Consider the following 21,463-nt stretch of genomic DNA (forward strand, 5'->3'; position numbering starts at 1 on the left):
TGAGTGGGTGTGTGTGAGCGGGGGTGTTGGTGTACGTTTGTTTTGATTTGGATCCGAGTGTTGGAAAACCGCTACGCGAGTCTGGGTAGTGCTGTAAAGCTCTGCGGTGATTCCAGGGGTTCAGAAGCTGCACACGAAGTCGCAACGTTGTATTTTGTGCGCTCATTAGCATTTACGAGGCTTTTTCGACATAAATCCGCTTATATCAACACATTCCCAGGACTTCTCGTCCGCTCCGAGGGGTTTTACGTGAGAAAAACTGTTAAAAATTGGAATCCTTGAGCATGGGGTCTTTAAGTGTGACCACTCTTTTCCCAGCAACTTTTCTGCATTCAACGCGGAAACGCAGGCGGGCACACTACACTTACCGAGCGATGCGCAGCGATATTACCGTCGATGTTTTTCCAGCTAGCGTTAGTAACAAAAAGAAATTGGAACGTTTTATTGATGGCGCGATAAGTGGAAAAAACAATTGTTGAGCTTGGCGGAATACAATAGTTTATAGTAAGTGCGTGGCAACAGTGGCAAAGACGGGAAAAAGTGAGGAGAAAGAATGATGCGCAGCGAGCTACTGCGTGAGCTCATTGCAACAAAAGCAATAAAAGATATTCAAACACAAACACACACACATACGGGCGTGCATTAAATACTGGTGCAATTTAACACATACGTGCATATTCGTCAAATGCAAAGTTTATTCGCGAATCGCGAGCTCGCAAGAGCAGTGCAATTGGCTTTGCCAGGAAAAATATTGTACGCAAATTTGTCTAAAAGTGATCTCTAACCTATCGCGCACACAAACACACACGGCCATAGGGGCACGTACATATATGTATGAAGGCATATGTATTTATTTTTTACAAAACAATATGGCTGCCGCCGCCACTTGTTGGCGACATAACAACAGAATCGGAGTGTGCCAGAGCGTCCAGTTGTTTACCGTGTACTCTCATTAATTCGATCGCCGCCCGCTCGCCAAGCCGCGCATCCCCAAAATCGAATTAAAACGACGTACTGCAGTTCAAGAGTTCAGCACTCGACACGCACACACACCCGCACTCTCGCACCCACACCGACGGGCGTGCGAGTGCGAGACATACAGACGAAATTTCACACAAAATGCGTTTGCGTTTGCGGCGATGATCGCACTCGCACCCCCACACAACCTCATACACACACACGCGTACGAGCACTCGCTCGGGGCGTTTGTGTGTATACATATTTATTCAATTAAATATTTGCTTTTAATTAAAAAGGAGTGAAGTTGCAAGATTTGATTTATTTAGGCGAGCTAAGCAAACACAATCGGGATGATGAGATCAGTGTGCAAAATCCAAGGGAGAGAGAGTTGTTTTTATCTTTTTCTGTCACGCTAATTGAACAATCAGCTGTTGCGATGAAAGTAGGATAGGAGTCCCTAGTCCAAGGCGAGGCTAGTCTAGTCTAGCCAGGACCGCCCCAGTCTCCTGTTCCGCTCCATTAGTATTAGTATTTTATTTTTCGGCCAAAAACTTGTTTCTGCCCCCTTCCCCCGCCCTCCGAGGCGTCGTCGTCATCCATTAAATGTTTCGTGAAAACTAGTCAGCAAAAAGCACACAGAAAAAAGAAAAACAACAAAAGCGGCCCACAGAGAGCGCGCAGACGTTAACGGAAGTGAGAGAGCGTTGTTGGCTGCGCGAGAGCCAGCAAAGGAAGGGGACACTAATAAATGTGTACGGGCTGCCGTGGGAGTGTGCGAGTGAGCGAGAGTGTCCGTGCGCGCGTGTGTGCGAGTGTTTGTGTTGAAATGAAAACAATAAAATTGCAAGGAGATCGCTGCCTGCATTTTACACCCCCCGACCCCTGTAACGCCCCGCCCCCGCTTTAAAACGAAAAATATTTTAATGTACATGCATTAACGGCAATATAATCTTCAAACGAATAGTACTAGTGCGAAATACAAAATCCATTCAAACAGTGCAACGGAGAACCCATAAAAAAACAAACAATACACTGACAGCAGCAGCGCACGGCAGCAGGCAGCCGAAAATCGACGCAATTAAATCGCTTCTAAAATAGCTTCTAAAAGCCCCGTAAAAATAGCAAAATAGTGACTCTGGTCCAGCAACCAATGTGAATACTCCAACTCCGCCGACAAGTGGCTTACGCATGCCTTTGAATTCGCATTTTTGCCTCCGCACAGCAGCAGCAGCCAACAAAAGCCATTGCCGAAAATCCTATGGATGACCCATCGATAAAAAAACTGTGAGTTCGTCACTGCGCCGATTTTCTTGATGTTTTTTACAAGGTGATGGTGCTATACTTATTGTAAAATTGCTTTCGTATATTGTGTAAAGATTGTGATAATATAGCTTTTACTGATTTGGTTTAAGAGAAAAATAAGTGCAAGCTTTTGGTTAAAAGAGCCTTGTAAACTTTAAAAAATTATTATAATTCAGCAATAAATGTTGGAAATTAAATGGGATTTATAAGATATAACGGAGTTGAAGTTTTTTAAATTTTAATTTAAATTATATTTTTTGTATAACCTAATAATTTACTCTGCATGTTTTGTAAAGGTCCATAAATACATATCCCAGAGAACTGAAGTTTTTTTTTTACCGTATCGTTTGGGAACTATCGTGCTAATTACTAGACAAATAAAGTCATATGGGAGTTGTTAATCGGTCAGAAAGTTCTAGCATAATGTCCAAAAATCTCTTCTTACTAAGTATGTAGCTATAAATCGACTTAAATCAGTTGGGGAACAAAAACAAGAGAATACTATTAGTCATAGTTGGAAACGCAAAAGTGACGATAAATCTTTATCATACCCCTTTTATTATTTTCCTTGCGAGACATTAATTATTGTTATTTTCTTATATTCGTAAGGCATATGTGCATGCAACATGCGATTATGCATTTATTTTATGTAGTATAAGTGAGTTTACAATGCAAATAATCGTAGGCAATGTCAGTTAGTTGTGGCAAATGAATAATTTAAATAAAATCATGGATGGATTAGTCAAATATTAGTGGTCAAGCCGTGTGGTGATTTAAACTGAAAGTAGATTAATAAAAAACACGATTAAAAGGAAACTATATTGGATACCTTGATTGTAAGTAGTAGTACTTAATTATTAATTCAATTATCGGATCATCCATTACTTGGTTGTTTAAGAATAGTAAATGCTTAGGGAAAACTGCCTAATTGGATTATAAATACGACTCATATTTCTCCCTAACTTTTGTTAGTTTAAGTTCAGATTCTAAAAACCGATTAGTAATCAAAAATTAAATAATACAAGCCATATTGTGGTAGCCTTAAAGCTCAGGGGCTCATGAGATAATGTATTGCATTAGATCACTGTTCAACTGTTTGTAATAAATTACAAATTCAATTGCCCGATGATTAATCACTTAACATTGTTCGAAAAGCGCCAATTGGCGAGGGCAAAACTTTTTAAGCTAAACTCACAGTTGTGAAACGCACTGTTTGCTGATTGTTTTTACCAATAGTTCCCCCTGGCTTGGGGTGGTTTTTTGTGTGTGGTTTTGTGCGGTTTCGACTACCAACTGGATGACTTAATACATATGTATATAGTGCCACCAACTTAGGGAGCGGCCAGTTTTCACATTTTACCATTTATTTCTTTTATTGCCACCAGGGGAAGTTTTAGCCCAAATAGATTGGCGAATCCAATGACTTTCTAAGCATGTTGTTTGTGTGTCTGTTTGGTGGTGTGCAGCAAATCGTGGTGGTGTTTTTGGTTTGCTTAACTACGCGTTGTATAATATGCATGCAAAATGATTTAAATCTATTAACAGCTCGGACTTGGCCAATTGTGGCTTTTCATATCGTTTGACAGACCACCAGAGCTTAGTTTGTGGGCTTTAACTGGTTTTACTCACCGGCTGCAGGTGAGATTTGACCAGATCCCAAACTCAAAATCACAAATTTAGTAGCTAAAGATAGAACCAAGAGAATTCTCTTAGATCAGGCAGAGAGACATGTTATTGACATGGGCCAATCAGTCAAAAACTTAATGTAAACATTTGGCCTTTCGGAGGTCTTGTCCGGCTGTTATGGAAATAACTCATCATAATAATGATGATGATGATGAATTCAGCAGGCGGGAAATGAGCTTTTATTATAGTCCGGTATATAGACAAATCCGCACGTACATACTCTCGTGTATATCCATTCCATTCACATGCAAAATGATCAAATAAACAGCAATTAAACTGTATCTATTCTTCTGGCTGATTTAATTTTAGCTCAATTAAAAGAGACCCAACGTCAGCGTCAACGAGAGATCGCTTGGCTCTTGCTTTGGCTTCAGCTTTGGCTTTTGCTTTAGCTTTGGCCGTGACTTTCGTTACATGATTGTCGCGCATTCACGTCCCGAGGTCTTGATTAGCCCCTAATCTAGCTATCTGCTCGTTGAAAAGCAGAACACCACACCGTATGGGAATGGTCAGCGAGAGAAGCCAGCAGAAAACAGTTCCGTCATGAAGTGCTTTAGCAATTGATTGCCTCTCATAGACGATTTTGAATTGACAATCTGTGCGAAATGCTGCAGATAAATGGATTTTAAAGGGGGAGGATTTTACAGAATATATACACATAAGAATTAGGTTGGTTTTTGAGGGCTCAGTAAATTTTTATTTATATTATTGAGAACAAATAAATCATTATTTTAAATATGTTAATTCCAATCTCAAAATATATACAAAACCACAAAATAAAGATAAAAGGGTTGAAAAGATAAATTATTATTATACAAAATTAGCGGTTGATGACTTACACTACATTAATATAAAGAAATAGCTAGGTTATCAGCTAGATACTAATTATCTTAAATCGAATTAAAGGTTTTATCTATTAAAAATGTCTATAAATAAACATAAAATTTACTTTTCGGCTACGCTGTACATTGAATATAGTTTTTAGATAACTTAAAACATATTTTATACACTAATACTAAAGTGTTTCCTACCAAATCATGCAATCCTTATCAACTTCTCTTCTAATAAATCTCTATCAACATCTCGCACAGGTTAATAGACTTGTATGCAGACGAACATGAATACGATGAAGTTCAGGAGCTGCCAGAAGAGTCAAGCATTCAGCCCCCGGAGTCATCTACATCAGCGAACAACAGCAATCCAAGCACGAACGGCGCCACTAGCTCAGGCAGCCAACCTGGGACAGTCACCGGAACTGCAACTGGAGCAGGAACAGCAGGCCCATCGGCATCAGTTGCATCAGCACCAGCACAAGCCATTGTGGTGGATTCGGTTCCCGAGTTGCCAGCGCCCAAGCAGAAATCTGTAAAGAATTCCAAGAACAAACAGAAACAGAAGCAGTCGGCCAACAAGTCGAAAATACCACGTTCCCCGTCGCTGGCGAGCAGCTTGAGCAGTCTGGCCAGCAGCCTGAGTGGTCATCGGGACCGGGACAAAGATCGGGACAAGGATCGGGATAAGGATAAGGAGAACCACAACCAGAGTTCCGTGCCCCCGCAGACGCCGCCGTTGCCAGCGAGCTACAAGCAGAGCCAGATGAATGGTGACACGACCATAGCAACAGCTGCAGCTGGTGGCAGCGGTGGTGTTTCTGCACCAGCTACGCCCACATCCCACAACAACAACCACAGCAATGCAGCAGGCAATATTGGCAGCAACAATAACGGCAGCATAATGGGCGGGGATACCAGCACCAATCCCGTTCTCCAGGCGCCGCCCGGGGAGCGCAGTAGTCTCAACCTGACACCCCTTAACCGGGAGCTCCATTCCCAGGAGCCCACGACGCCATCTACGACGCCAACGACGCCGAGCCTAGCATTACCAAAAAATTTTCAGTATTTAACTTTGACTGTGCGCAAGGATGGCAACGGATATGGAATGAAGGTGAGTTTGGTCTATTATGATACAAAATATTTATCACTTTTGTAATAGAACTTTGAGCTGTAAGACAGTGAATCAAATAAATGTTAAAGTGACAATTTAAAAGCCTGAAAAGAATTCATTGTTAGGCCCTTACAAATTTGCAAACAACTTATCATAATAATGTGATTTATGGCTCATTTTTACATTGAGTATTTAAGCACTTACTGAACATTTGCATACTAATGCCAAATTAAGGTCTAACTGTGACTTTTACTCGTTTAAATGATTCATTTTAAAGTCGTAAAGTTTGTATCTTATAAGTACTTCTATATATATACTTATATTATACTAAAAAAATACAATTAACCATTCCATCTTATAATTTCAGGTTTCCGGCGACAATCCTGTGTTCGTGGAAAGCGTCAAGCCAGGCGGAGCAGCTGAGGTTGCCGGTCTCGTTGCCGGCGATATGATACTAAAGGTAGGAGGGAACTCTTAACTATCATACCCGAGAATTTTCTAACTTAACTTTAAAAATTTCAGGTGAATGGACATGAAGTGCGACAGGAGAAGCACCCAACAGTTGTGGGTCTCATCAAAGGTAAGTGGGGTAGACCAAATTTTATTCGCCAAGATAACACAGAAATTTCTTCAGGGGCCTAGTTAGTAACGTCCTTGGGTAGTTTTTTTTTGCACTTCTTGCAGATTTTGATGTTCTCCTGTTGCACTGGATCGCCACAGTCACATTTGCCCTTCTTTAATTCTAAATCTCTGGTGCATTCCTTTTCCAACCATTTCTCCCGCGGTCGTTCCTTGCACTTGGAGCATTCGCATCTTGATTTCTTGGGCATACGCGGTTCGTAGATAAAGCCGTCCATTTTACCCTTGGGACAGTGCTCGTGCGGCGGAATTAGAGGTGGTTTCTTCGGGCAGTTCTTATCCTGGCAATGTGGCCTGACCAATGGCGTTTCGTCCAGCTGACCTTTGGATATCGTTATCTCCTTCTGCTTGGACTTTCCGCTCTCCTGAAGCAACTTGCGAGTGTTCTCATACAGGACGGTGCAGTAGCCTGGGACCTTCTCCAGGACCATTGCCATTCCGTAAGGCACAAGGCTTAGTACGTCGAAGACAGATTTCACCGCCTGGTTGTAGTAGTGAATGCTAAAGAACGCCCACTCGCCCTGGGGCGGCGGCCTGGGCGGGCAGATTTTTAGGTGGCGGCGTGCCTTATCCGCATACGGCTCGATGTACTCGACGGTTTCATTATACACATCCTGAGTCACATCCGGTGACTCCCAGACGCCGTACCTTTCGGTGATCATGAAAACGGCGTACACAACGCCCGCCCGCACTATCAGCCCGAAGACCATGCTGCTGTCTGCTGTCTGGTGGAGTTACGTTACGTTACCCCGAATCTGAATGGTGATTCTAAAGTGTCAGATAATTTTGTGACAGACTAAGGCAAAGGCATCTGGGGACTGGTAACTCGCTTGCGGCACGTCCAATCATCCTTTATCTTGGGCAATCGTTCCCCTCTCCTGGCCTTCTCTCGCGTTACGCCCTCAAAGAATGGGCTCTCCAAATAAGTCAAGCCATAACGCTCCGATCGAGAATCTCCGTAGGGATTAGATTGCTTCAGACTTTCGCCCTTTCTGCCATAGTTTCTCATTAGCGGATCAAAGCGATGGGAAAGTATCTCACGGGTCTGCAGTTTAAAATCTCTGGCCCAGTCGGGCAGGCGGAGAGAGAAGTAAAATCCTCGTGTCAGAGCCAAGTTGTACTTGTGCGGGGCCGCAAAGAAGACTTCATTTTCACCAGCGGGGTTTTTTGAAGCGGCATGTACCACTGGCTCCTCCATCGGCTTGTCCCAACCAGGCATTAATTTAAAAGACATACTTGTGCAATTTTGTTTATCTTTAGTCGATTAAAGAATTATTAAAAAAGAAAAAATCTGAAGCCTTTTATCGAGAGATACATTTTACATGACAAATGAATTTAGTTTTCTCTATAAGAACACCTGTTTCGGTCTACTTTGATGGCTTTTATATTGAAATAGGACGGATTATGGTCCTACAGGCTCTTTGAAATCATTTAGTCACCACCGAACATCCGAGATATCGTATCGCAAATGTTATCGTAAGCCCGTGACCAGCATGAAGGGATCTTCTTGACGGCCAACCAAGTGTCATAAATGGCTTCGCTAACAGATTCGGTAATTGGCTTTGGCGGAGGTGGTTCGCATAGGCCATTCTTGGTGCAAATCTTCTTTTCCAAGTCCTCTTTGGCGCGTTTCAGCCTTCGCTTGTCCTCCTCATTGAAAAAGGAGTTGTCATTGTTCTTTTCAGTCTCCACTGGTGGTGACTTCTTGCTTTCAATTTCCACTGGATCATACAAAAAACCTAGTTGTTGTGACAGGTAAAACGCGCTAGTAAAGGCAATTACGTTCACGAGCTTCTGTAGGACCATGGTGGAATTTTGTTTGCGTTATCGTTTAGTTTTTTGACATATTCTCAGATTAGACAGATAATGCAATGCTATATTCTTTTGTCTTCCAGCCTCCACAACCGTTGAACTGGCGGTGAAGCGCAGTCAAAAAGTAACGCGACCCACTTCGGTGTCTGTAGTGACTACTCCCCAAACCCCCATTCTTTCTGGACGAGATCGTACTGCATCCATAACTGGACCGCAGCCGGTGGATGTGAGTATTTCAAGCCAGCTTAGAGTCTGCGAAATAGTTGGGAAAATAATAATTTAATTATTTACAGAGCATTAAGCGCCGTGAGATGGAAACGTACAAGATCCAGACGCTGCAGAAAATGCTGGAGCAAGAGAAACTGAACCTGGAGCGTTTGAAGAGCGATCCGAACAATCCCAGCTACAAGCTATCGGAGGCGAACATCAAGAAGCTGCGGGAGCAGCTCCATCAAGTGGGAGCCGAGGTAAGTGAGGGTGGTTTTTTCTTTGATACTTCAGGTAAGCTGTCACCGAAGGTATCCTGCCCAGGCGCCGCGCTCTGTTAACCCAGCTAAAATAATTAAAATTCAGCCTAATACAAGAAAAGCTAGCCCTCGCTGTTCGTAACAACAACAACTATTGGTTTAAGACGAGTCCTTTGAAAGGAAAAGAAGACTGAATTCAAATAAAGAAGGGTTTAAGGTGAAACAGAAACGATGATGCTACATGATGACCTTTCTACTCTTTCTCTTCCATCTCGCGGCATTCTAACGCACACCACCACCACCCATGATCGATGATATATACCCTAACCCCAGGACGCACCGACCGTTAAGCTGCAGTCAGCCGCCGGCAATAAGAATACCGCCTTACTAACGCCCAATCAAATCCAACACTTGTCTGCGTCCGCCACTCACAACAATCAGCAATTCCATCATCTTCACCACCACCACCACCACCACAATCTCCACAACAACAACTATCCGCCACAGCAACAGCCAGCGCCAACTAGCACTTCACCCGCATTCCTCTCCCTTCTGCCGCGTTCCCTCTCGTCCCTGTCGCTGGGCACGCGTAAGAACAAAATTGAAAAGGACTTTGGCGGAGCCTCTTCGCCGTTTGGCCTAACGGCGGACTTCCTGCAGCAGCAGCGGCTGAGCCATCAGGCAGAGTCCATGTCGCAGTCGCTGCACCAGCACTCTTCAACGCCCACCTCGCATCCCTTTCACCTGCATCAGCAGCAGCAGCAGCAACAACGATTCAAAGAATCCGGTTCATCGTCGTCAAAGGGCATGAATAAATTCCTTATTTCAAAGAGTCTGATCGAGGAGGATGTGCCTCCGCCACTGCCACAAAGGAATCCGCCCAGGCAGCTGTTGTTGGACCTGAAGAATGGCAATGCCTCGCCAGGTGGTGGCGGTCATCTTATGGCTCCTGTTTCCGATCTGGATCGTGCCACCAGTCCGCAGATGAACCGATCGCCGAACAGCACTGACAATAGTCCCAGCAGCAATGCCAAGTCCAAGCGTTCCAAGGCCAAGGCAAAGGCCCTATCCGACCCCAAGATGTCCACGCAGATGTTCTTGCAAATGGAATCGTCTGCCAGTGCGGCGGGAGGAGCCGCCGGTGGATCTATTGAAGTGGATGGAGGACCGCCGCCGTTGCCACCTCGATTGCCAGGCATGATGACGGAGGATATGAGCCGGGGTAGCTGCCAGAATCTCGCCCAGCCCAACTCGATGGGTAGCAGCGCGTTCAATTATCCGCTGGTGGCCACCACAACGGCGGTGCAGAGCGACAACCTAAAGAATGCCTTTCCGCTGTCCCAGCGGCCCAACATTGTCCAGCACCTGCAGCAATATCAACAGCAGCAGCTGCAGCATCAAATGAGCGGTGGCCAGGCCACAGCAGTAAGTAGTTAAACAAATCGATCGAAATCGGCTTCTTCTCTCTGCCAAAAATAAGCAAAACAAACAGAAACACAGCCAAGTTAACACTCTAACCCTCACAACCCGGCCATCTCTCTAACATTTCTCTATGTTTCCATCTAATCCAATTAATCAATGCTTACCATAAGTTGCCTTTGTTAATAATATTAATTTCTAATGTGCTTCCAGCTAGCAAAACTAACCAAAAACACTTTTGATTAAACATTATTAAAACCGCAGGAAATTATTATATGTATTATTTTGTGGGTAGATTTTTTAATGCTATTTTGCAGGTCAAATATATTTTTTACTTTGTGGGAATTTCAATTTAATAAAATATAATATAATAATTTATTAAATAATACAATTCCTTCACAGGCATTGGGACAGACACCGAAATTGGCCAAAAATAAGCATCGACGCGTTGGCTCTTCGCCGGATAACATGCATCCAAGACATCCCGGTAAGATTTCAAGTGTTAAAGTGTAACTCGTAACTCTTATTTGGGATCCTTGGTTAAAACTGCAATATCACCTCAACTAATGTATCTCTCACGCAGATCGTTTAACGAAAACCACTTCTGGCTCTTGGGAGATTGTCGAAAAGGACGGTGAAGCCTCTCCGCCAGGAACACCGCCGCCGCCTTACTTGTCGCACAGCTCGCACATGACCGTGGAGGAGGATCCGAACGAGAACTGTCACGGAGGAGCTGCAGCTGGAGGAGGCATCTTCATTGAGTCACATCAGTTTACTCCGATGGCAGCCGGGGCCTCGTCTCCCATGTCGCCGATGTCCCTACATTCCAGCCATAATATCCACGCTGCCCAGTCGAGCGACACGCAGAAGGAGATCCTCTCGATGGAGGACGAGAACTCGTCGGATTTGGAAGAGCCCTTTATTGACGAGAACGGGCCGTTTAACAATCTGACTCGCTTGCTGCTGGCGGAAAACGTTACCTTCCTGGCCATCTTCCTAAACTATGTGGTTTCCAACTCGGATCCAGCGCCACTTCTCTTTTACCTGATCACCGAGCTGTACAAGGAGGGCACTCCCAAGGATATGCGGAAGTGGGCCTACGAGATTCACTCCACTTTCCTTGTGCCGCGCGCTCCTTTGTCGTGGTATCGCCAGGATGAATCGCTGGCCCGCGAGGTGGATAATGTGCTGCAATCAGAGTTCGACAAGGGGGAGATGCTACGCAGCGTATTCCTGCGCAGTCGCAAGCGGGCCAAGGATCTAATTAGCGAACAGCTGCGCGAGTTCCAACAGAAACGCACCGCTGGTTTAGGCACTATCTATGGTCCCACGGATGATAAACTGGCCGAGGCAAAGACGGATAAGCAGAAGGAGCAAATCATTGACAAGTATTTGCTGACTAAGCTGCAAGCACTGATGTAAGGATCAGGAAACTCCTGTAATCATTAGAGTTTAATTACAATCACTATTTTTTTTTATTTACATAAGCGATGAGGACGGTGTACCACCGGAGGATGTTCGTAAAGTTGCCCTGTGCTCTGCCTTTTCCACGGTCACGTATCGCATCTTCATCTCCCGTCCGCCACCGAGCAGCGTTGTGGAGCGCGTTCATCACTTTGTAAGCCGCGACAAGAGCTTCAAGTCGCGTATTATGGGAAAAAATCGTAAAGTGAGTCTCAAGATAGGGCGACACTTTTCAAGCGTGCTTATAAATCTATCTCATCTATTCCACAGATGAGTGTCCGTGGTCATCCATTGGTATTGCGTCAATACTATGAAGTGACGCACTGCAATCATTGCCAGACGATTATCTGGGGTGTGAGTCCGCAGGGTTATCATTGTACAGGTGAGCCCCCCACCACCACCCCACCGCATCTCCTGAAATTTTGAATTGAAATGTTTTTTTCCTGTTTGCAGACTGTAAATTGAATATACACCGTCATTGCTCTAAAGTCGTTGATGAGAGCTGTCCCGGGCCACTACCCCAGGCGAAACGTCTTGCCCATAACGATAAAATCAGTAAATTTATGGGGAAAATTCGACCGCGCACTAGCGACATTATTGGCAGTAAGAACAATATATATTAACTATGTGGAAATAACTAATTTTATAATTTTTTTTGTAGATGAAAAACGCAGTCGGCAAGAAGAGGAGATGGATATGAAGTTGACACCAGGTAAGACTGTAAATATTTACCTGCTTCATTCACTAATCTTTCTACTTATTTGTATTCTTAGACCGCAGCCAGGCTTCGATTGTGCGCCAGCCATCTGATCGACGTCCGGATGCCAATATATCGATACGATCGAATGGGAACAACACATCCTGCAACACTTCTGCGCTGAACACCACCGATCTGCAGAGCTCGTTTCATGGCAGTTGCGCCAACGACAGTATTATAAATCCCAATGGCGGAGCCGGCTGCAACATGGATTTGTCCACTAGTAGTGCCTCCACGGCCCCGTCAAACAGTGGCTCCGTCAGCATAGATCTGAGTGCGCTTGCCGAGCTGAATGCGTTTGATGCAACGGACAAGGACTTGCGTAGGGAGCGGTGAGTAATAGTGGTGTTAAGCTTTCCAGGAATATATTTTATATATATTTTCTGATATCCCGCAACAGCTACACTCCGAATCCGCAGCACAAGAGCGCACCGGTCTCCGTAAATCGTTCGGAATCGTACAAGGAGCGCTTGTCCAACAAGAGGAACCGCAACAGTCGCCGCAAGACCTCTGATCCAAGTTTATCGTCGCGTCCCAAGTAAGTATTCTCGGTAATCGATTTCTAGGAAAGACTAGGGAGAAGGAGCACTCTCATGTGACCTCCGTTGGCTGTCTCAGCTTACCGAATAAATTCTTCCATTCCATTGCCATTGCCTGGGGCCGGCCACTCCCACAAAGCATTTTCCTGCGCGGCCAAGTAACCGGATATTAATTTTACTAATTAATGTGAATTGCGTCGCAATGCCGCTGTCTGACTTTCACAACTTTTCCATTGCGTGTTGTCTGTTTCTCTAAAGAAAATTGGCTTTACTTTCGAGTTTTTAATTAAACTATATTTAAGTTGGCACAAGGAAGGATATGATTAGCAGGCAGGCATTAATGCCCCACAGGGCGCTGCGACTGGAAGAGTATCCGGCCTTCGAGCAGCCATTACCTTGTATTGTTTACGGTGACTATTACCGCATATGTATGTGGTCGGTTGGCTGGCAGTCACTGGCGGATAGTTGATTAGACGCCGCCGGCATTGACATCGATTATATTGTCTGTCCGCCACAGCAATATGTAGGCCACGCCAGCACCGACCAGTCCGCTCTCGACCATGCTGCTAGTCAATGCCAGGTCGCGTCCAGTGTTTCCTGTTGACAGAACTGTTTGAGCAACTGGTTGCCAGCTCTGGCAGTTCTTCACCTGGGCTTGACTCATCATCATCGTCAGCAGGGAATTAATATTCAATTAAAACCACACAATGGATAGAAATATACGATTTAATCGTAGTAAAAGCTTCAAGACGACCCTAAATTTCGAAGGCATCAAGTATTTAATTGAATTTAAAAGAGAAATAAAGGATTTAAATCCAATTTTGATTTAAATGTATTATTTAAATGTTTTATTATTTAAATACATTTAAATGTTTAATTTAAATTTATTATTTAAATGTTTAAATTAATTATTTTATTATTAATTATTAATTTAAATTTTATCTTTTAAGTGTTTAATTTAAATTTATTCATTTCCTCTCTCCTTTCAGCGATGAGCAGTTGGACTTGGGCCTTTCGAATGCCAACTATGTGGCCAGCTCCAATTCTAGTCTATCCTCTTCAGCTGGCGGCAGCGAGAGTCCCAGCACTTCGATGGAGCACTTTGCTTCTGCGGCCGCCGGTGGAGGAGCCGTGGGCGGCATCCAGCCCATGCCGAGTGGCTTAAACCAGAGCCAGCAGCATCCGCATCTGCTCATCCAGCAGCACGCCCAGCAACATTGTCAGCAGCAGGACACCTTTCAGGCCGGCGTGGCGTCAGCTGGAGTCGGTGGAAGTGGTGCGGTCAGCAACGCGAGCTTCTGGAATGCGGGACATCCGTTGCCCAGGCATGGAAACCTGGACAGCGAGGATGAGGATGATGCCAATGAGGTGGACTGGAGTTCAATGGTGGCCGCCGAGATGCTGGCAGCTCTAACGGATGCCGAAAAGAAGCGTCAAGAGATTATTAATGGTATAGTATATCAGATTTATTTCGAAATCTGTTATTTATTTTCGTTTCTCCTGGCGCAGAAATCTATCAAACCGAACGCAACCATGTGCGCACCCTGAAGCTGCTGGACCGCCTGTTCTTCCTGCCACTCTACGAGAGTAACCTGTTGTCCCAGGACCATCTGCTGTTGCTCTTCCCGCCCGCCTTGCTGTCGCTACGCGAGATACACGGCACCTTTGAGCAGAAGCTGAAGCAGCGGCGCATCGAGCACAACCATGTGGTTAACCATTTGGGCGACCTGCTGACCGACATGTTTGACGGCCAGTCGGGAATTGTTTTGTGCGAGTTTGCGGCTCAGTTCTGTGCCCGACAGCAGATAGCCTTGGAGGCCCTGAAGGAAAAGCGCAATAAGGACGAGACGCTGCAAAAGTTGTTGAGGAAGTCCGAGTCGCACAAGGCATGCCGCCGTCTCGAGCTAAAGGATTTGTTGCCCACCGTGCTGCAGCGCCTCACCAAGTATCCTTTGCTGTTTGAGAACCTATACAAGGTGACGGTGCGCGTGCTGCCCGAAAATACCACCGAAGCGGAGGCCATTCAGCGAGCCGTGGAATCCTCGAAGCGGATCCTCGTGGAGGTCAATCAGGCGGTGAAGACAGCCGAGGATGCTCACAAGTATGTATTACAGGGGGGACCATATTAAGCCATATTTTATTTATATTTTATTTTTATTTACTTTACAAAACTAGACTACAAAACATTCAGCGTAAACTAGACAGATCCTCCTATGACAAGGAGGAGTTTAAGAAATTGGACCTGACCCAGCATCACCTCATCCACGACGGCAACCTGACGATCAAGAAGAATCCCGGTGTCCAGCTCCACGGCTTACTCTTTGAGACTATGATTGTTTTGCTGACCAAACAGGCAAGTTGATCCTTAAAAAATGTCACAAAACCATTTTAATTAGTTATTGTTTTTGTTCGGCAGGATGATAAATATTATTTAAAGAATTTACACACGCCTCTTTCGGTAAATAATAAGCCTGTCAGTCCCATTATGAGCATCGATGCGGAGACCCTGGTTCGACAGGAGGCCGCTGACAAGAATTCCTTTTTCCTCATCAAGACAAAGACATCACAAATGCTGGAGCTGCGGGCGCCCAGCAGCTCCGAGTGCAAGACGTGAGTACTTATGGTGCTTCAGCAGCCCAGAAGCTTAAAATAATAATTTCCTGTACGATTTTCAGTTGGTTTAAGCACATCTCAGATGCTGCTGCCCGTCAGTCGAAGAACCGGTCAAAGAATGCCACGAATGCCAGCCATGACACGAGCAGCATCAGTGACCCAGCGCTCACTAGCATTCCGCATTCCAGCACCAAGGAGTCCCTGGAGCTGACCACCGATTGCCCGCAGCCAATGGCGGCAACCGCTACGGTGACCACAACGCCTCTGGCACCCATGCTTCCCATAGCCACCGTGACTCCAGCGCCAGCAACTAGCTCCATTTTAGGGGTTCAGCTGAGAAATAAGGATGTGGCTGAAGCGGATTATGTGAACACACCCAAGTCACAACGCTCCAGCCAGAGTGATGCAGTTAGCCGCTCCATGTCCATCCGCAGCACTGGAGAGCCCGGCAAGTATTCCACGAATGGGTCAGAGCCAAACGCCGACGTAACCCTGCGACACTCTCAGTCCGCGAGGGAATCGGCTAGGCCGGGATCCAGTGGCGAGGAAAGGAACTCAACCTACGGAATGGTAGGAGGTCACTCCAAACGCGACAGTGCCAGCATCGTTTGTTCGAATAACTCAAACAACACGCGCACCTTGCTAATGCAGAGTCCCCTCGTGGATCCCACGGCCATCCAGATCAGCATCAGTCCGGCACACACCGCGGAGCCTGTGCTTACGCCGGGCGAGAAGCTGCGCCGCCTAGATGCGTCTATTAGGAACGACTTGCTGGAGAAGCAGAAAATCATTTGTGATATTTTCCGTTTGCCCGTGGAGCACTATGACCAGATTGTGGACATTGCCATGATGCCAGAGGCTCCAAAAGACAGTGCAGATATTGCCTTAGCTGCCTATGATCAGATCCAGACCCTGACCAAGATGCTGAACGAGTATATGCATGTGACGCCGGAGCAGGAGGTCTCTGCGGTGTCCACCATGGTGTGCGGCCACTGTCACGAGAAGGAGAAGCTGCGCAAGAAGGTGGTACCACCAACATCGTCGTCGTCGTCGTCACCGCCGCCACCACCTTTGCCGCCTCCAAATAGGCAGCATGCCCAGGCTCAGGCCCAAATACCGCCATCGAGGCTGATGCCCAAACTACAAACCCTTGATCTTGACGAAGTTGCCATACACGAGGACGATGACGGTTACTGTGAGATTGACGAGCTGCGCCTCCCAGCTATTCCGTCCAAGTCGCAGGATTCCTCCACAACGACGCCGCTGGCTCCCATGAAAGATGAGTCGAAACCTAAACAGTCGGACGAAAGCACGGATGCTGTTCCTGATGAACCACTACCTGAGCCGGTAGAGGCGGACAAGAAGCTGGCTGGCGAAGCAGTAGACACTGAGCTGCCATCTACAAGCGAAGTTGCTACCGAAAAATCTAGTTTGGAGGCGGAGAAAGCTAAGCCTGAAATTGCTTCTGATAATGAAAGCATGGCAACTGGATTACCTGATGAGCTACCACGTCCAACTACCGATGAAGCTGCCCATGAGAAGACGGCTGAGGAGACGGCTACATCGGTGGAAAGCAAGGAGGACCTCGAGGTATCCGTAAGTATAGCTTCTTCCACGGGTATTAACTTTACTTACGCATATTATTTTTGCTAAGAAGGAAGCCTTGGCGGTGACCCGAGTCGATGGCTCGACACAGACAGCACCGTCATTGGAAATGGAGAAGTTAACTGGAGCATCTGGCAGCACCTGCGGGCCGAATCGCATCCAGCACGCTAGTGTCCTGGAGCCAAGTGTGCCCTGCCATGCACTCAGCAGCATTGTTACAGTACTGAACGAGCAGATTTCCATGCTTTTGGTGCGTTTTTTAATCTCTATTTTTCAATGAAATGAAATCTTAATTAATTTTTTGCAAATCAACAGCCAAAAATTAACGAACGCGATGTGGAGAGGGAGCGATTGCGTAAGGAGAATCAACACCTTCGGGAGCTTTTAAGTGCGCTGCATGAAAGACAGCGAGTTGATGAAGTCAAGGTAAAACCTTTTACGTTTATAGTTGATAAAAACTATATCCAATACATTTCCCTTCTTTCATTAGGAAACTCGGTTCGATCTTTCGAAACTGATGCATGCCGAGGATGTCGTGTTTGACGATGAAATTGACGCCATTTCCAACAGTTCACTGACGCCCACGCCCACGCCAACGCCCACTCCGCTTCCGTTGGCCACGGCATCGCCTAGCCCCGCCACCCAGACAGCGGTAGCCATGAGAGTTAACAGCACTGAGGATGAGGAATCAGGATGTTAGGAAACTTGTTTAATATATATATTTCTCCTTTTTTTTTGTGTATAAAATACATATATTTGTTCTTGTTTTTCCCCCGCGCACACACACGCATTTGTCCAATTGAATTGGCGGCGTCTGTGCTATACGAGAGTAGCCTTTCTAATAGCATGCCTTTTACTACTGTAGCCTGTAATGTAGCTACATTTGTTTTCTTACAAAAAATAATTATGTATTCCACAAGAGGAGCCGATAACACGCCCTTGAATTAAGCCTAACCATGTCCCCCCTGTCGTAAAACTAATTAAATACATATATATACATATGCATATTATCTCGACTTAAAGAATATATGATATATATCTGCTAAAATACACACAATGTTTGATACATTTATAAAGAACAATAAACAATATATAGTTATTGAGAAATGGAACAGAGTGGGAAGATTAATTGATTAATAATATTTATTAACTTTATAACTTAATTTCATTTTAATGCATTTATCTTTATACCCTTGCAGGGTATTATAATTTCAGTCAGAAGTTTGCAACGCAGTGAAAGAGACGTTTCCGACCCTATAAAGTATATATATTCTTGATCAGCATCAACAGGGGAATCTTTCTAGATATGTCAGGAAGAAATCGATTTTTTGGCCATTTTTGAAAAATTTTATAAGGGGTTACATCATTAAAATGTTTGATTTTGATAAAAAATTGAAATTTCAAAATTTTTAAATGAAGTATGCAGATTTATTAACTGTAGAAAATCTTGCAGAGAACAGTTATTCGATTTAAAATTAATGCTCTTTTGGCCGAGTTATGATATTTTTAATTTAAAAAAAAATTAAGATTTTATAATACAAAATAATAATTTTCTAAGTCAAGGAATCATTTCCGACCCCATAAACCATATATATTCTTGATCAGCATTAACATGCGAATTTTTCTAGACATGTCCGGAAGAAATCGATTTTTTTGCCATTTTTGCGAAATTTGATAAGGGGTTACATCATTAAAATTAGCAAAAATTGCCAAAAATTTTGATTTCTTAAAATTTTAAATTTGGTATGCAGTTTTTTTAAATTAATAAAAACTAACACAGAACTGCTTTCCGAATCGAAATTAATGCATTTTTGGCTTAGTTATGATATATTTTAATTGTTACCTGCAAGGGTATACAAACATTGGCTAGCCAAAGTTAGCTTTCTTTCTTGTCTTAAAATCAGCTTAAAATTCCACTGAGAGAAAAGAAGAGGAAGCAACATCGTCACAGTCAACGAATGCTTTCTTGGCACTCTTCCCTTGCCGTTCCATTTCTTCACTTGTCCCCTTATTAATAATATTTATTAATATTGATATTTCCACATAAAATTATCGAAAACATCAGGCGCACGTTTGGCGAGATATATCACCTCTCAACCCGACCGTTCGACTGAGGTCTAAAAATAAAAGAACGCGTCTCGTTCCGAGTTACGCACGCAATTAGCCAAAACTACTTAGCACCGACTAAATACATATGCACATCGACAGGGCTCCCGAAATGAGGGAAGAATTCACCTCTGCTTCTGCCACCAGCATAGGTGCTGGCGAGTATATTTTTGTATAATTGCTCCTCAGTGCGTTTCGGGCATCCACGCCGCTAGGAACTATTCAGTAACTGAATAGTTTTCTCATCCCCAACCCCGAGGCACATCACACCACGTAATCGATGCAAGACTTGAGCGAAAATATTCAGCAGGTGCACAATGAGAAGCTGGGCAGGTAAAAGGAGTTGGAACTCTAATCCTCTCTTCTTGCTAATTAAAATTATATTCTCTGGCTTAGGCACCTGGTGGCCGGGCTACCCATCGAGCCGGGGGAAACGCTGCTGGAGGAGCGCCCTTTGCTGGTAACTCCCCACTGGGAGTGTGGCCAGCTTAAGTGCGCCCAGTGCCTGCAGGAATCGTATGTGATGTGCCGCAAGTGTCAAGTGTATCCTCTTTGCATGGATTGTAGCCAGCACGATGACTTCGAGTGCGAGTTCTTTGCCTCGGGAGCGGGGAAGTCGATCTGCAAGGATCTCCTGGTGAAGAACTATGGAATATGTGGATTGCTAAGGCTGCTATTACTGCTAGAGGATCCCACTACTAGGCCCGACTGCCAAGTTCTCATGGAGTGGCCTGTTAATCTGGAGGATTACCGCGATGGGGAGGGAATGTGGCAGGAGCATGAAGAGCAGGTCGTGCGTCCTCTAATGGAGAGTGGAATTATGGAGCTGCTTCCCTCACAACAATTAACATCGGACGTGCTCCATGCCCACTGCATTAGGATCGATAGCCATGCCTTCGAGGTGACCGCTAGGGATGGCGACACCCTCAAAGGTGTTTTTGTGTGCGGCGCCAGTTTGCCCCACCACTGTGTACCCAATACCGTGGTGGCTCTGGACGAGGAGTTCAATATGAAGCTTTACGCAGCGGTTCCCCTGCAGCCCGGTGACATTATCTACAACTCGTACACGAATCCTTTGATGGGCACAAGCCAAAGACAGCACCAGCTCCGGCTGAGTCGGAGGCTGGACTGTACCTGCTCTCGCTGCCAGGACCCCACTGAGATGGGAACACACATGAGCAGCATGAAGTGCCGTGAGTGCGCCGAAGGATATGCTGTCTGTGAGATGGATGCCAATGGCAGAATGGGAGACTGGAGGTGTCTGAATTGTAAGAGTATCCTACCCGCCGCTAGTGTCCACGAATTGCTGGCCGAGGTTGGTGGAGCTTTGGTGGATGCCCGTGGCGATCTGCAGGTCTACGAATCCCTGCTAACTCAATACCGGCAGCTGTTCCATCCCAATCACTTCCTTCTGCTGGATATTAAGCAGAACATAGCCACCATTTTGAGAGCTGCCGCCCTAATGAACTCCGTGGAGCAGCCATGCAAGAAGCTACTGGCCCGTCGTGCGGAACTGTGCTCCGATCTGCTGCCTGTCTGCCGGGCTGTGGTCCCGGGTCTCTCCAAGCTTTACGCCATCGGTCTGTTCGAGTATCTAATCTCTCTCGTAGAGCTTATTGAGCTGCAGTTTGCCGAAAGTGACTTGGACAAGAAGGGATATGTGGTAAGTAGTTCATTTAATTCCTTGCATTCTCTATGATCTGTAAATTATGTTTTAATATTTTTGAGAATTTGGCTTATAGTAAAATTAAAATAAAGTATCTATCGTAATATTTTTCAAATGGAAATGTATTAAAAAAGGTTACTAAATCAGATTTTTCTTTGCTTGCTTATAGGGTCAACTAAGGATCGCCAGTCAGGCGGCCAAGGAAGCGATGGAGCTTCTACGCTTCGAGCCCGAAAACTCCGCCGAGGGCTTCTTATCCGAGCGGATTGCCATGGAGTTGGAGCGCATTGAATCCGATTTAATGAAATACGGGAGATAGTTTAGTTCTCTTCGCAATCGATATTGTTTGTAAACGATTCGCGGCACTGTTGTTGCGTCGAATTTTAAATTTAAAATAAATTAGATTAGCCCAATGGATGGAGAGAGGAGTGCTTCCCTTCAGTTGCTGTTGCCACTTGTGTTGCTGGCGGGCTGGCGACATGGT

The 21,463-nt window shown here is 45.1% G+C and overlaps 5 protein-coding genes across 11 annotated transcripts; 2 read left to right on the forward strand and 3 right to left on the reverse strand.

Moving 5' to 3' along the window:
- Window positions 1-339: 339 nt before the first annotated feature.
- RhoGEF2 (Rho guanine nucleotide exchange factor 2) lies at window positions 340-18,319 on the forward strand. 7 transcript variants are annotated; one of them, XM_017169040.3, is made up of 24 exons: window positions 340-504; window positions 1,925-2,287; window positions 5,040-5,892; window positions 6,260-6,352; window positions 6,415-6,472; window positions 8,427-8,569; window positions 8,637-8,810; window positions 9,144-10,235; window positions 10,632-10,716; window positions 10,813-11,647; window positions 11,718-11,898; window positions 11,964-12,075; window positions 12,147-12,296; window positions 12,355-12,405; window positions 12,467-12,782; window positions 12,851-12,988; window positions 13,979-14,439; window positions 14,499-15,090; window positions 15,165-15,342; window positions 15,406-15,599; window positions 15,665-17,198; window positions 17,257-17,457; window positions 17,523-17,633; window positions 17,698-18,319. In XM_017169040.3, the coding sequence occupies exons 2-24, from the start codon at window positions 2,274-2,276 to the stop codon at window positions 17,905-17,907; spliced, it is 7,776 nt and encodes a 2,591-aa protein (XP_017024529.1). In that variant the 5' UTR covers window positions 340-504; window positions 1,925-2,273; the 3' UTR covers window positions 17,908-18,319. The 7 variants fall into 7 exon arrangements, with proteins under 7 accessions (XP_017024529.1, XP_017024524.1, XP_017024528.1 ...); XM_017169035.3 differs by having other exon boundaries at window positions 1,925-2,244; XM_017169039.3 differs by having other exon boundaries at window positions 1,925-2,244; window positions 15,665-17,192; window positions 17,260-17,457.
- Window positions 6,478-7,241, reverse strand: LOC108076287 (uncharacterized). The gene has a single exon (XM_017169044.2). The coding sequence runs from the start codon at window positions 7,239-7,241 to the stop codon at window positions 6,531-6,533; it is 711 nt and encodes a 236-aa protein (XP_017024533.2). The 3' UTR covers window positions 6,478-6,530.
- On the reverse strand, window positions 7,328-7,765 carry LOC108076288 (uncharacterized). Its single transcript, XM_017169045.2, has one exon. The coding sequence runs from the start codon at window positions 7,763-7,765 to the stop codon at window positions 7,328-7,330; it is 438 nt and encodes a 145-aa protein (XP_017024534.1).
- On the reverse strand, window positions 7,768-8,404 carry LOC108076289 (uncharacterized). The gene has a single exon (XM_017169046.3). It carries the CDS (start codon window positions 8,335-8,337, stop codon window positions 7,963-7,965), a length of 375 nt encoding a protein of 124 aa, XP_017024535.1. The 5' UTR covers window positions 8,338-8,404; the 3' UTR covers window positions 7,768-7,962.
- Window positions 18,320-19,520: 1,201 nt separating the features above from the next.
- On the forward strand, window positions 19,521-21,388 carry SmydA-7 (SET and MYND domain containing, arthropod-specific, member 7). Its single transcript, XM_017168910.3, has 3 exons — window positions 19,521-19,646; window positions 19,710-20,976; window positions 21,149-21,388. Exons 1-3 carry the CDS (start codon window positions 19,594-19,596, stop codon window positions 21,296-21,298), a joined length of 1,470 nt encoding a protein of 489 aa, XP_017024399.1. The 5' UTR covers window positions 19,521-19,593; the 3' UTR covers window positions 21,299-21,388.
- Window positions 21,389-21,463: the final 75 nt, after the last annotated feature.

This window comes from Drosophila kikkawai, chromosome 2R, assembly GCF_030179895.1.
Source record: "Drosophila kikkawai strain 14028-0561.14 chromosome 2R, DkikHiC1v2, whole genome shotgun sequence".
In the NCBI taxonomy this organism is placed as follows: domain Eukaryota; kingdom Metazoa; phylum Arthropoda; class Insecta; order Diptera; family Drosophilidae; genus Drosophila; species Drosophila kikkawai.

Coding starts and splice junctions, on each gene's coding strand:
- RhoGEF2 (XM_017169035.3), top strand. CDS start 2,219: ATGGATGACCCATCGATAAAAAAACT. Junction 2,245..5,039: donor GACCCATCGATAAAAAAACT/GTGAGTTCGTCA, acceptor CATCTCGCACAG/GTTAATAGACTTGTATGCAG. Junction 10,236..10,631: donor GCGGTGGCCAGGCCACAGCA/GTAAGTAGTTAA, acceptor ATTCCTTCACAG/GCATTGGGACAGACACCGAA.
- LOC108076288 (XM_017169045.2), bottom strand. CDS start 7,765: ATGTCTTTTAAATTAATGCCTGGTTGGGACAAGCCGATGGAGGAGCCA.
- SmydA-7 (XM_017168910.3), top strand. CDS start 19,594: ATGCAAGACTTGAGCGAAAATATTCAGCAGGTGCACAATGAGAAGCTG. Junction 19,647..19,709: donor CACAATGAGAAGCTGGGCAG/GTAAAAGGAGTT, acceptor TCTCTGGCTTAG/GCACCTGGTGGCCGGGCTAC. Junction 20,977..21,148: donor TGGACAAGAAGGGATATGTG/GTAAGTAGTTCA, acceptor GCTTGCTTATAG/GGTCAACTAAGGATCGCCAG.
- LOC108076287 (XM_017169044.2), bottom strand. CDS start 7,241: ATGGTCTTCGGGCTGATAGTGCGGGCGGGCGTTGTGTACGCCGTTTTC.
- LOC108076289 (XM_017169046.3), bottom strand. CDS start 8,337: ATGGTCCTACAGAAGCTCGTGAACGTAATTGCCTTTACTAGCGCGTTT.